Source organism: Denticeps clupeoides, chromosome 8, assembly GCF_900700375.1.
Source record: "Denticeps clupeoides chromosome 8, fDenClu1.1, whole genome shotgun sequence".
NCBI lineage: Eukaryota > Metazoa > Chordata > Actinopteri > Clupeiformes > Denticipitidae > Denticeps > Denticeps clupeoides.
Window position 1 is genome coordinate 3241467 of NC_041714.1, and position 13511 is coordinate 3254977.

The 13511-nt window shown below is 40.9% G+C and overlaps 1 protein-coding gene across 5 annotated transcripts in view; it reads left to right on the plus strand.

Moving 5' to 3' along the window:
- The window catches only part of LOC114795692 (collagen alpha-1(XIX) chain), a 118987-nt gene that overhangs the window by 11890 nt on the left and 93586 nt on the right, over positions 1-13511 (plus strand). For 4 of the 5 annotated variants that reach the window (XM_028989256.1, XM_028989257.1, XM_028989258.1 and 1 more), the window contains exons 6-11: positions 1688-1963; positions 2040-2120; positions 3126-3245; positions 3600-3653; positions 8726-8770; positions 9488-9541. In XM_028989256.1, coding sequence (XP_028845089.1) covers positions 1688-1963; positions 2040-2120; positions 3126-3245; positions 3600-3653; positions 8726-8770; positions 9488-9541 — 630 coding nt within the window. The remainder of the gene's footprint in view (positions 1-1687; positions 1964-2039; positions 2121-3125; positions 3246-3599; positions 3654-8725; positions 8771-9487; positions 9542-13511) is intronic. The other variant, XM_028989260.1, reaches the window with a different exon arrangement.

The following is a 13511-nucleotide window of genomic DNA, read 5'->3' on the forward strand; positions in this document are numbered from 1 at the left end:
CTTCTGCAATTATACATATAAAATGGTGTTTGATTGTTTTTTTCATTTGTGTTTCCTGAATTACCAAACCCATTTCAATCATTTTGGAACTTTCCCACTTTTGTCTCTATATTATTTTATATATGCATTATAACATGTTTTAGAATTAATTCTTCAGAATCAATCATTGCACAATGTAAGATACATTTTGAAACAACAGACAAATGCTCAAAAAATGGAACACATTCTGAATTAATGAAATATGCTTATGAAATACTTTGTTCTTTACTTATCTGAATGTGCTGACAACAAAATCACACAAAAATTATTAATGGAAATCAAATCACCCCATGGAGGTCTGGATATTGAGTCACACTCAAAATTAATGTGGAAAAACACACCACAGGCTAATCAAATTTGATCCAACTTTAAGGGTGATGGGTTAAAAGCAGAGGATGCATGGGCATGCTCCTGATGATGTGGCAGATGGTCTCCATCCACCAACTCCTGGAGAGTCTGTGGTGCAACGTGGTGTTGGTGGATGCAGCGAGACATGATGTCCCAGATAGATGGGTTCAAGTGTGTGGAACGGGTGGGCCAGTCCATAGCATCAATGCCTTTGCAGGAACTGCTGACTCACTCCAGCCACATGAGGTCTAGCATTGTCTTGCATTAGGAGGTACTCAGGGCCAACCGCACCAGCATATGATCAGTCAGGTGATCAGTAAAAAGTGACCAAAACATCAGCCAGAAAGAATAGGAACTGAGAAGTGGTCTGTGGTCACCCCCTGCAGAACCACGCCTTTATTGGGGACATCTTGCTAATTGCCTATAAATTCCACCTGTTGTCTATTCCATTTGCACAACAGCATGTGGAATTGATTGTTGATCAGTGTTGCTTCCTAAGAGGACAGGAGAGTTACATTGTGTAGTTTTAAGTGTTCCCTTAATTTTTTTAGGCAGCATATATATAATTCCTTATTTTATAATGGTCAAGGCAGCCATATCTTATCCCAGCACACTAGGGGATAGGTTGGGCGCCAGCACAGTGCAGGGCACACATACATTTGTCACTCACATCCATAGACAATTTAGAGTTAGCAATTCACCTAATGTGCAGACCTCTTGATGGCATAAGCAAGCCAGATCAACCTGGATGAATCTTGCACCAACACCAGGACAGCATGCAAACTACACACACAGAAATGCTAGTAATAATACTTGTAGCTTCTCACACACAGAGACAATGAGATTAGTAGGCAAGCTAAACCAAAAAATGCATATGACAAACAATCAGAAATTGCCATCGATTTTGGCAGTGGGTGACACACATCAATAAAAAAAAAATCCAGTAGGACAGTAGAGCGATTAAAGCCCCTATTCAATCTATAGGCGTAGTTCAACTAAACTGTGCATTAAAAGGTGCTGATTGTCAATGTGAAAAGGGGTCAAATTCCCCGCAATGATGATGCTGTAACAAAACCCAGATAAGGCCATCCTTCGAAAAAATAGACTGAAAGAGAAAAAAGGCTCAAATAAATCAAGGCTTGAAATGAACCATGAATTTGAAGAATCATTACACCCCTGCTATTTCGGTAGGTCGAAGGCAGGCTGAGCTGAATGAGAATAATTTACTTTGAGAGTTCAGTGCTGAGATGCTAGAGGTCATTATTTCTCTCTTGTACCCTGTCATCATCTCTGCGTGCAGGTGTCTCTTGTGGTGGACGGTGCTAAGAAGGTGGTGGAGTTTTCAACGAAGGGTCTATTGAAAAACAGCCTTTACTACATGTTTAAGAGCCGAGACCTGCAGGCCCTTTTTGACCGGCAGTGGCACACGCTGGGCATAGCGGTGCAAACCAGCATCATCTCTGTCTACTTGGACTGCAAGCTGATCGAGCGGCGTCTGACGGAGGAGAGGAGCTCGATGGACATGAAAGGACGAACTCTGATCACCACCCGAACCCAGGACGGGCGGCCGGTGGATGTAAGTGGTGTTGCATCACAGACGCATCCCACGCTGTCAGTCCGCTATCTCACGCTCTCTCTGCTGCACTCTGCAGATTGAGCTGCAGGAGATCTTCATCTTTTGTGATGCTGACATAGCAGAGAGGATGAACTGCTGCGAGATTCCCGGGTCCAAGGTAACGTACATCGATAATGTGTTTCTCTGGTTTTAAAGAAGCTGCTTTCTGATTACAACAGTTACTGTACTGGGCCAAATATAACATCTGATACAATTTCTGATATTTTGTATCAAGTCTTGTTAGGGGAGCTGGGCGGGGTCATCTTCTATTATTTTTCTGAATATTTTATTTCACAACTTAAATTGGAATTAAGACCATGTTTATTAGCTGGAAAAAAGCATTTGTACATGCATTTTAGTTTGTCTGTTCAGGCATGGACACTGGGCCATCTAAGTGGGTATTTATGTCCTTGGAACATCTCAGAGCTGCGTGTTGTTTTCAGAATCACAAGAGTGCCTTGAGTAGGTGCTTCAAAGGGGTCATTCAATTGCTTGAACTGCATCAGATCAGTTAAAGTACAAAAAAATACCCACACAGAATTTCACTGTGAAAGAGAGCAGAGAAAATCATTATCCACCTCTCATTAGCATGATAATTGCTGAGCCATTACCTCTCTTGATGAGGGCGGTCTGACATGTAGGTGAATCCACACTGCCCTGCTTGTGCATTAATGGGGGAAATACAACATATATGATGCTCTTCAGTTACAAGTGTGCTTACAGATTTTACTGTAGTAGTGTATGAGTGTATGACTGATATATAGTAAGCTTTAAAATGATCTTATTGCAGTAAAATGCATTGTGTAAGTCAGAAGATATCTTCTTTTAATCGGGAGCGAAGCGAGTGTAATATAGTATAAGATACGAGAACATAAATCATTGGTGTGCATTATTTTTCTCAAGTCTTTCTGTCAATATATCTATGTAACCAACATGTAACAATAGTACATTTTTCATCATTTAAAATATCAAAATTTGTGATGTGTTGATCATCTCAAAATGATTGTGGGATTGGAAAATAATTATAGACAGATGCACAGCCTTAGTATGCATGTGTGCTTGTGCTGTACAGTACATAATAGTCAAGTTGAGTAAATTAATCTCATCCCTCTCGTTTGACTAGTGTTCATCTCTGGACGGCCCCAACGGCACGGCGCTTCCAACGGTGACCAGCTACCTTCCCAGGATGCTCACCCAACCAGTTCTGCCGACTGGCGATGGTTGTCAGTGCACTGCGGTGAAGGTAAGGCAGGGCCACTGCAGCAAGTAACGCTGCATGCGAAATGAACGTCCAATTAAAGCACATTTCCACCAGTTCCTGGCCGACAGCCAGGGTTGCAAAATAAAAGATTATTAGCTGCAATTTGGCACAAATGGGGAGGTGTTTTATATGTGAAGTGCACTTAATCACTGGATGTGTTAGACTAATCTTCACTGAACTACAGAGAGCCTGTGGCTCATTGAAGTTTAGACAGAGGTGCCTGCTTGAATCCCTATCACACCTTTAGGTTAACATGGCAGAATCAGAAGAAAACACACTGTTCGGTGCCATGAAAGGCATGCTAATCGTTTCTGATGTAACTGTGTTTTCCTAAAGGGGGATCAAGGACTCCCAGGACTTCCAGGTTCAAAAGGAGAGAAAGGAGACAAGGTACGAATTTCTTTTTTATTGCCAGCATTAGATACTGGTCTCACGAGTTGATTCGATTACGATTATCAATGCATCGATTATCGATGCATGACATTGATTTTTCTACATTACTTCACATAATGTTTCCAAATACGTCGGTGAGATGAGAGTTAAGGCCTTGTTTACACGTCTGAACCAGGCGCTCTTTGTGGCGACAGGTGACCGTGGACTGAACACCGACCGCTTTTCTACTCATTGAAGTAAATCAAAGCGTCAACGCGGGCGTTCAGCTGTAGCATTTAGTCAGCTGCACGTTCAGATCAAGTCAAATAAATGTTGCATGGAATGTTTTCTTTGCATCAGTTTCTGCATTATTGAGCATTAAACAGCATCAAGCGAACACCAGTGAAACCGCAACTGAATGAAGCTACAAAGTACAACGAAAACGTATGCCACTCAGAGTGTGTTCGTTGTACTCAGATCAGGCAGCCAGTCACTACTGGCACTATTTTTAACCAGAATTTTTATACCGCCACCAGAAAATCACCAAGAAATGTTATTATGATATAATCAAATGTGTTCTGCTCTGATGCAGAATTGTCCACTGCTGCATCGCGATGAGATTAATTTATTTAGTTAATAAATTTAATTAATTTATTAATTTGTATGAGACTAGACCATGCCTTTGGATACAAACAACACATGCAATGATAAAGATGGTTAGTTATGTTTGAGAAAGTCATGCTGGGCCCATTGTTACTGTTGTTTGTAATGAGGTACATTGGCGTAAATGCCTTAGAATTTGTTTCATTTCAACTAATATTGAAATCTCATGCATGCATGTAAAATATTATAAACGTTGTTTCAAATGAGTGAGCCTATATCAGAATGTAACATTTTATTATTGGGTTTGCTCCATTTGTGGATGAACTGCGGTTCCAGTTGATGTAACTGCGATCTGTGCTTCACCATTTAGAAATGATTTTCTTTTCAGCATAGTATAGTGTGAGAGAATTACCTATCTTTATTTTGATTGATAGATGGAAAATGTAAAAGCTGAGGGCTAAATTGTGTTATTCATATCAAAATAATTGTTTGTTGTAGACCTACAAGATTCCTTTTGATGAAACTTTTTCCTTCTGTTGAATGTTGTTATATTTGTACTCATCTCAAATTGATGGTCAATTGAAAACACATATATTTTGTTTCAGAGAAACATAGACTTCATGGAATTTGTACTTGCCATTGAACAGGAGTCATTCAGCTGGATGTAGAAATGGCTCGTTTGACCTGTAAATCAGGAAAGAGAAATGATATTTAAATATATGCAGTCAGGTTGTATTTCATACGTGGGTCCTGGGTGACTTTTAGGAAGGTACTTATTCCAATGTAATTATTCCTTCATAATTTCTTGTTGTGCTACAGTGGGAACTGCCCTGCTGTGAGGGATATTGGTGTGTGTTAGCTGGTAAAAGTATAGCACTGGTGCTGCCGGAATGAGTGGAATTCTTTTCTATGAACAGGTGGTGGTACGCCTATTAAGAGCAGATGGCCTTTGAGGTCAGTGGCCTAATTACTGTGTTGTGCTTTGAGGATGAAGACATTTTTCAGGAACATCAGAACCTGTTTTGTTTTAGGTGAACACTCAGGGAATCCCAGAGGGAGCAACTTTGTTGCTGGCATTAAATCACAATACCTGATGGACCAAGCCTAAGTGGGGAGAAATTGAGCCATTACACATTATAGTTATCTTCATGAGTGGGAAGTGGCATTGTTTCCAAATCTGGTAGTGATATGAACTTCCGATTTCCAATATGATTTCATGAATTTCTGTCCCTATCATTTGCATTGAATATTTTACTTGGACATCATTTACTATCCAATCCAAACAAAATTTTCTCAAACCAAGAGCTTGCAGATGTTCTGGAGGTTCATTTCTACGAGTGTGTGAAAAAAATAAGTGGTGGCCTTTGAAGACTCAGTGTGAGTCTTTTACGAACCACAAAACTAATTGAGTTTGTATGAAGTGAATTGTTTGATGTCTGTCCAAACTGCATGTATTTCATTTGTATTCTCAGCTGGTAGGTTTACGCATTATACACTGATCAGCCACATCATTGAAACCACAGTGGATTTGGAACATGGTGTTTGTCTTGAGGTTTATCTGTGAATAATGTAAGTACAGTGAAACACAGGGTGGTAGTAGCCTAGTGGGTAAGACACTCGCCTATGAACCAGAAGACCCAGCAAGACACTTAACCCTGAGTGTCTCCAGGGGGGACTGTCCCTGTAACTACTGCCTGTAAGTCGCTCTGGATAAGGGCATCTGATAAATGCCATAAATGTAAATGCAAAAGTGTTACAGATTGTCATTCATTTGAAACTAGCATTAGCAGGCCTGCTAGCCCCTTCTCTTTGTCCTCTGACTGTTTAACAACAGAAAGAAACACTTTTTATCTGCTTTTGTTAGGTCGATTTTTGTTGCTGCCACTTTAGCTTTGTTTTAGTGACAATGACGTTGTCCAATGTTCTCCTTGCACTAGCACATGGGAATGCTTTTAGACATCTTAGGTTTTCAAAATGACTTAATGACCGCTTTAGGTCAAATTGGAGTTTGTGGTTGTGCATGTGTGTGTGTGTGTGTGTGTGTGATACATGTGTCAAGAGGGTTGTGTGAAACATGCTTGAACTTTTTGAATGCTTGAATTTCAATCAGATATAAAGACACAATTTTCTGGCATTAAACGCACAATAAGCATGAATGAAATATGTTCTTTGTGCATTATTTTAGTATTTTTTCCTGGAGGAAAATTGATCGAAGCTGAGGAGGAAAAAATCCGTACAGACCCCCACATTTAAATTCTCCTAGGTTGCCGAACTATACAAATGATGTCTACAAAGCCCCGGTGTCACACATTTATATTTATAAGTCTCATTGTCAGAGAGATGTTGTAATGAAAAAGATAGAGGAGCAAAAAAATCTGAACAGGGTCAGATGAGTGAAGGCACGAGCCAATCGGACACGCCTGGAACTAATTGGAAATTTTGTGCCGCCAAGCCCACGTTGGCCAAATCCATTTTACACGGTTGTAATAGAATAGTGTGCCAGAAGTGGTCCTCACCCCACAACAGTGAAGGGCATTTCATTCAAAATGATCGGTGATACGGTCTGCTCCTGTAGCAAAGATTAACGTTACAGTAATGTTTTTTTTTTTTTCTTTCGTACTGTCATTTGGGGGTTAATCATAATGACCTGCGGTTCACATTTAAGTTTTTGAGGGGATTATTGCGAATGTGTTGCCCTCCGAGAGAATATTATCCAGCACTGTGCTGAGAGTGGTGGGGAATATCCTAATTCGTCTGGCTGGGATTAAAGAAGCAGTGATTAATCCGCAGGCCTTCAGGAAGCTATAGAGATAAAGAGTGGGATGTAAGAGCGCTGCTTACCCTGAAAGAAATCCTTTTACAGTGGTTGTCCTCCTAAATCCCAGCTTTATCACATATACTGACACAGCAAAAGAAATAGTACAAATGATGGAAGAGGGATTTCGCAGAGTTGTTTTGTTGCATCATTTACGTTCAAATTATTTTTGGTGGATATGTTTTGTTCGACTCTGACCACTTTAAGATTGCCCACATTAAATAAAATGTGATACATCAGGGAAAACTGAATTTAGGATGTACTTATTATTTAGTGTGTACTTTAAATCTAAATCTATGTTCTTAAATGTATTGCTGAGGTACAGCTATTTGTGGTGATTTCATTTTTTATATAACGTCAAGGTCAGGGATAGAGATAATCCCTTGTTTAATTAACAAATTCATTAAATTTAATTTGAGGATTAAAGGGCTTGTTCTCACTGCATTAGTGCCCTATGTCAAGTTTTACACAACATTGTAAAAGGCACAGTTTAATTGCTATTGGCCCTAGGACATACCCTCTAAAGTAGGAGTCCTTTTCTATCCTCCAAGGCACAGATTGTTCCCACTAGTCTAATTATTGGACATTATGGTACTTATTTGTAACGGTTTTGGTACATATATGTAGACTTCAGGTAGATTAAAGGGAAGGAACCACCCCGGGGACAAGACAAAGTATCCCTAATGGTGCAATCTTAATTTTCTGAGAGTGTGCAGGTTAGAGATGCAGATGCTTTGCACGCGCTATGAGGGCTAAACTAAGAGGGACAGGAGTGGGTCGGATGTCAGGTGGGGGTTAAACACAGCCTACCAGCTTATTCCAGCTCTTATTCCAGCCAGGAAACTCACACGCAGCTCTTATGCCTTTTTCCAAAACGCATCACCTGTCTGAGAAGTGCAAATAAAACTAATTTGCAGCATGCGAAACATACCAGTCGCTGAAACAAGTTTACAAGTAGCGAATCATACGGAAGGGATATGCACTATAGACCGGAAGTGCACGTTACCGGACTGCTCATTTACTGCGCAAGGCCGAGTCCGACCTGATCCCATTGGGTGGGGTCCAGGCAAACCTTTACTGCTGTAGTGTAAGCATCCTTTTCTCTTTAAAGCCCCACATGCAAGGGAATGGCATGTATAGTTGTGATTTCTTATAGGACTTTTGGGGCTAAATTTAAATTTACACTGTAAAAAATAAAACATTGGGAAGACTTTAAGGCAACTTGCTGCAAAGCATTTTTAATTCTTTCATTTCTTCACGCTAATGCCACACAAACTACATGGGCGTGAAGTTGAGAGAACGTAAAAATGCTTTTCCCAACTTTTTTTTTTTACGGTGTTAATACAATTGCTTATATGTTTGAATTAGGTCTTCCTCCTGCGTGCCCCATCTCTAAATAGCTGTGCAGTTTACAGTGTGTTTTCACTTGGCCGAACAGGGCCATTGTGTAGCCAGGCATGTCAAACAAGGTTACTGTGTGCGTCTGGAACATGTAGCCTTCCAATTAATGGGTAACATTATCCACCTCTGCAGCTGCTGCCCGGCCGCATTAAAAAGAGGCCTGCAACAGCTGTAATGGCGCGGAATGGGCGCACAGCGAACTGACCCCTCAAATCCACTCACTAATGTGTCAGCAAGGGACCATCCACTAACTCTCCCGCATTTGTTACAGGGGGAGGCTGGAGAGAACGGGGACCCGGGCGGCCCTGGAATGAAGGTATGCCACTTTGGAGTGTCTTGTGTGAGTGTTCTCTGAGCCTGCCGGCGAGTACCTTGTCACTGAGCTCATTGAGTGGTTTGCCAAGCTAGCTAGGTTTCCCAGCTCACTCAAGAGAATTGGTGCTTCAAAACTCACTTTCAGGCCCTTTAAATGCCCGCGGCCGGACCAGCGTAGAATTAGTCTGATGATGTATGCTCTTTTCAGCAGGCAAACAGTTCTCGATTAGCCTGTTGTGAAATGGAGCCAGTCTGGAAAAAGATGGATGTCTTCGGTCGCTTCTCGTAAGCCTTATTTTACCAAACGGGTGGAGATTTGGAACAGAATTGTGTGCAGCGTCACATCCCATAACACCCCTGTCAGTACATGGGATACTCCGTGTGACCGATGAGATTGTTTGCAAGTCACACTTCACCAATGAAACTATTCCTTGCCACGTGCATGGGATGTGTTAATCCCGGGCATATTTTCGTGCCGGATGTTAAGATAGCCACACAGGAACATCAGCCCATGCAACCTGATACAGATTTAATTGCTGAAGCCTTTCTGCCCATGTTAATGAGGTATAATATTTGGCACAGGCGACATGTCACTCTACACTACAGGAGTGGACTTTAAATAGACTTAGGGAAGGGCATTCCCTAATGACAATGCAAATATGGATACATTTGACGGTGGCCTGTGATAATGCGAGTAATGCTATACATATTTGCCCAGGGCGAAGGTGGACCCACTAGCCTCCCTGGTTTAGATGGAACACCTGGAGTTAAGGTAGGCCATCCAGCCCTGATAAATCACCTTGTCTTTGTGCAGGTTTCATGTTTATGAAGTGACCTAAAAGCCAAAGGGATCATGCCACGCTCCTAAATAAGATTTTAAAGACCTATAAAACTGCTGCCATTGTGCTTGGAAACGGAATAGCAGCCCTGGCACTTATCCGTTGATAGTTGCCTAGGAACTGTGCAGCTCATCCTACTGTATTTCTCACTGTTGCTTTTGGCACAGTGCGGCGACAAGATGACCCCCTAATCGATCTAGATTCCATGATGGAATGCTGGGCCTAAAAAGATTATGCTCAGCACGGATCAGAGAGAGACGAAGGATTGTTCCTCTGGACTAAAAGTGAAGGGATCAGGTTAAATCAGACCATGCCAGTAAAAAATATTTTTTCTTAGTTGGTGTAGAACGTCCAGTTTGGTAATAAAGTGCATGAAGAGAGGGAATATTGATCAGAAAGAGGTTTGAGATCTTCATACAAATGAAAGTACGTATCAAAGTTGTAATTTGCTGTATAACTCCATAAAAACGATAAAAATGCTCTTTGCATTTTTAAAAATGCTACTTTTGAAGTTTTTCTCCCCTTTTTTGCCTAATTGTAATTGCCTGTGGATGTTAATTTAAATCCTGTTATGTCCACTGGCACTCCACCCTTGGGTCACATGTGCGTGTTTGTTATGTTTGGTTTTTAGCTCTATGTTGGCCCTCGTGTATGACCATTTATCTTTGAGTCCGTTCATTGTTTGCGGCTTTGTCTTGGAAATGAAGGCTCATACATGGTCACAGAACAAACCAGTTCACCTGTGCATTATACCAAAGTAATAGATCTCCTGCTGCTGTCTCCTTCTGCTATCGACGGCAATTCCGGGTCCAATGGAGCGAAAGGAATTTGTAGTGAAAAGTTGAGCCGTCTGGCTGAATAGAGCCTACATGGCAATCGATAGCTTTGGGTTATTTATCCACGGTGTAAAGTTCATTTTCTAATTTGATTACTGGTATGTGCCGTGCCCCGGGGGGGGTTGGTGAATAAGAATTGTATGTGCAATGAAAAAAAAAGCCACAACACACCATTGAGCTTAAAGCTGAAGTCAATCGTTGTTTATTCAGGCGTCCCGGCTCGGACACCGCTACTCTAATTACAATAAAGAGCGAAGGCACCAGCCAGGACGTCCTTCTTACCAATGATAATCCAGGCCATTCTGAAAACAGCCACACACCGGCTTCCCGTATGGTCCCTAGCACTGTGAGTAATGCTCCGACGCCCAAAGGGGCCATGAATTTGAATGAAGACGAAGCTGGACCATGTAAACAAGGCCACTGCAGTGCTTGAAGGAGCGGGTGGCTTTTTAGTAAAGACAGTCTTGTGCCATAAGACCTTGCACCTCTTTAGACGCAAATAAGATGCGCCGCATGTTGTGTGCTGTTTTGTTGTTGTTGTGTTGTTGTTGTTTAGATGTTGACAGATAGCAGGGAGTTCAGAAGAATTGATTGTAGAATTCATGCACAATGGCTGTTTTAATAAACTAAATCCACATATCCTCAGAAGGCCACTGTTTCATGACAATGTTGTTTACTAGTGCAGCAGTCACTTATCTCAAAAACTCAGGTGAAAAAAAAGTCTTCATGGACTCGATTTTAGATTTAAGGCTGTTGTTTTTTAATCATCTCACTTTGATGTGTGTATGAACAAATCAATACACATTATTTTTTATGATGCTATATGATCCTAGATTTCCAAAGACCTGTCAATATTTAATGTATAGTTTACTGGCCTTATGAGGGTCCATTTTGTTTTCCTTAAGTCAGTATGCACATGGTAGTGTCTTCTTTATGCCATCATAGTTTTTTTTCCAATAAGAAAAACTACATATTACCACAATACATAACATTGTTTACAGTGTTATAATAAACTAGAATAAACTGAGTTTATTACTCTGGCACAACCCTCAACACTGGGTCTCATAATAGCCTGTGTAATGGACAACACAGAAAACTTGAAATGTTTGTCACTCGTTATTTTGGAGTCTGTCACCCTTTTCTGTGTGACTCCATTCCTGATTGCATCTAGCCAGAGACCGGCAGTTTCATGGCACCGCTGATAGATCTAGCCACACTTCTGGAGAGCATTGGGAGTGCACGGCACTCCAAATAACTCCAAAATCCACACCAGGAGAAAAAAAAGGAGCCAGAGAAGTTTTTTCCCCGTCAGAAAAAAAAAACGAGAAAAAGTCTCTGCCCAGCCATGCTATATAATGGCTTCTTCTAAGACTGTTGGCTTTATCACAGACTTGGAGTGATTTGCATCCAGCAACTGAGCTGCAGATTCTTGCAGTGAAAATCTATGATCCCATACGTCCTCTAATGAAGAGCTGAGTTCTGGAGCTCTAGGGTGCTCATCCTCCCTCTCACGCCATGGTTTTCTGTCAATTATCTGCTCTCCCTGTGTTGCCTTGCCCACAGACGGGCTTCCTCACAGCATAGGGGAGGCGGGTCTTAGTAAGGCCTTGAGCCTCAGTGAGCTGTAGAAGCCAGTGTGCTCCGGTGTCATCTGTATGGCAGGGGACCAGTCCCCATTGTTGATGGAGAGCTCAATCTCACGCTTTGTTAGGCTGACAGTGACTTGCTGTATGTTATCGAGGCTGTCATCTTAGGCACTATTTATAAAATATTACATTTACATGTAGTAGCGGAAGTGTGTTTCATCACAGAGAGCTCTTCTTTCAGCCACCGTAGTGCCTGTGACCTTAAAAATTATGACTTATTTTTCAGTTCAGATGTTTATTTAACACTTTATTTAAAGAAAATGTTTTCTTACAATTAGTAATAATTATATGTAGATACATTAGGAATATGGACAGCAATGTGTTCAGGGGAATAAATGAATAGATAATTAACATGTGATTTCAATCTATAACATCATTTGTAATTTCATTGTGTATGTGTACAATGACAATAAAGGCATCTTATCTTATCCTATTAAATAAACAAGAGTCTACATTGATTTGACCAGAAAACAACCATGATTTGTAGCCTTTAGAAAACACTTACTGTAGCAGCATGATTAAATGGCAAATAGACTTTTATTGAATTCATTAATAATAATCAATTGAAACTGTCTCACTATCAGGCAATTTATTTAATTAATGGATTATTGTTGCCTACAGCAAAAGGAAAACCAAATCCTCCTCTCTATGTGAATGAATGTCATTTGAGGGAAATGTGGCCTCAGGTGTGACTATTCAGTACTTTGTTAAACGTGACTTCAAAAATCTGATTACTTTAATTAGCACTCATTACACAAAATATTACGGATGTTTTTATCTGTATTCATCCACCCAGAAAAGCAGAAGGACCTGTTTTTACCTCGTGGGCATTTTTTCTACACTACAAGCGTAGATGGAGGTGACTGGATGGAAGGAAACCCTTTTGTCTTTTTCCTCTAAAGCAATGAAGCCAATTAGGAACATATGGCAGCAGAATTGGATGTACTTGTCACGTCAGCTATGGAGTGTTGTGCTGGTTTGTTAAATATACCTCTCAGGTACCGCAGGTCATTTTAAATTGATAACATATGACAGGAGATGCTTGTGTGTCATTATACTGTATTTGCATGAAGGCGTTTCTTTCACTCACATTATTATTGCAGAGTGGTTTGCGCAAAATAGTTGAATTAAAAACGGAGACTCTGTAGGAAAAAGGTATTTTCTCTGGCCAATGGACCTTAAAAAGGGACACGTGGGAATTAAAAAGAAAAAAATCAGTGCAATAGTGATTATTTAGCATCACAAAGCTGATAACCTGCAGCTATTATGAAGAGGAGATTGTGCTCATTTGCATGACACTGCACCCAGGGGGCTTCTGACGTTCCCTACAATGACAGTGATTTCACGCAAACTCTATCATAACTGGTATTTCAAGTGATTAACCGGCTCTGTGTCTTTTATTTCAGGGTCAGAAAGGGGGT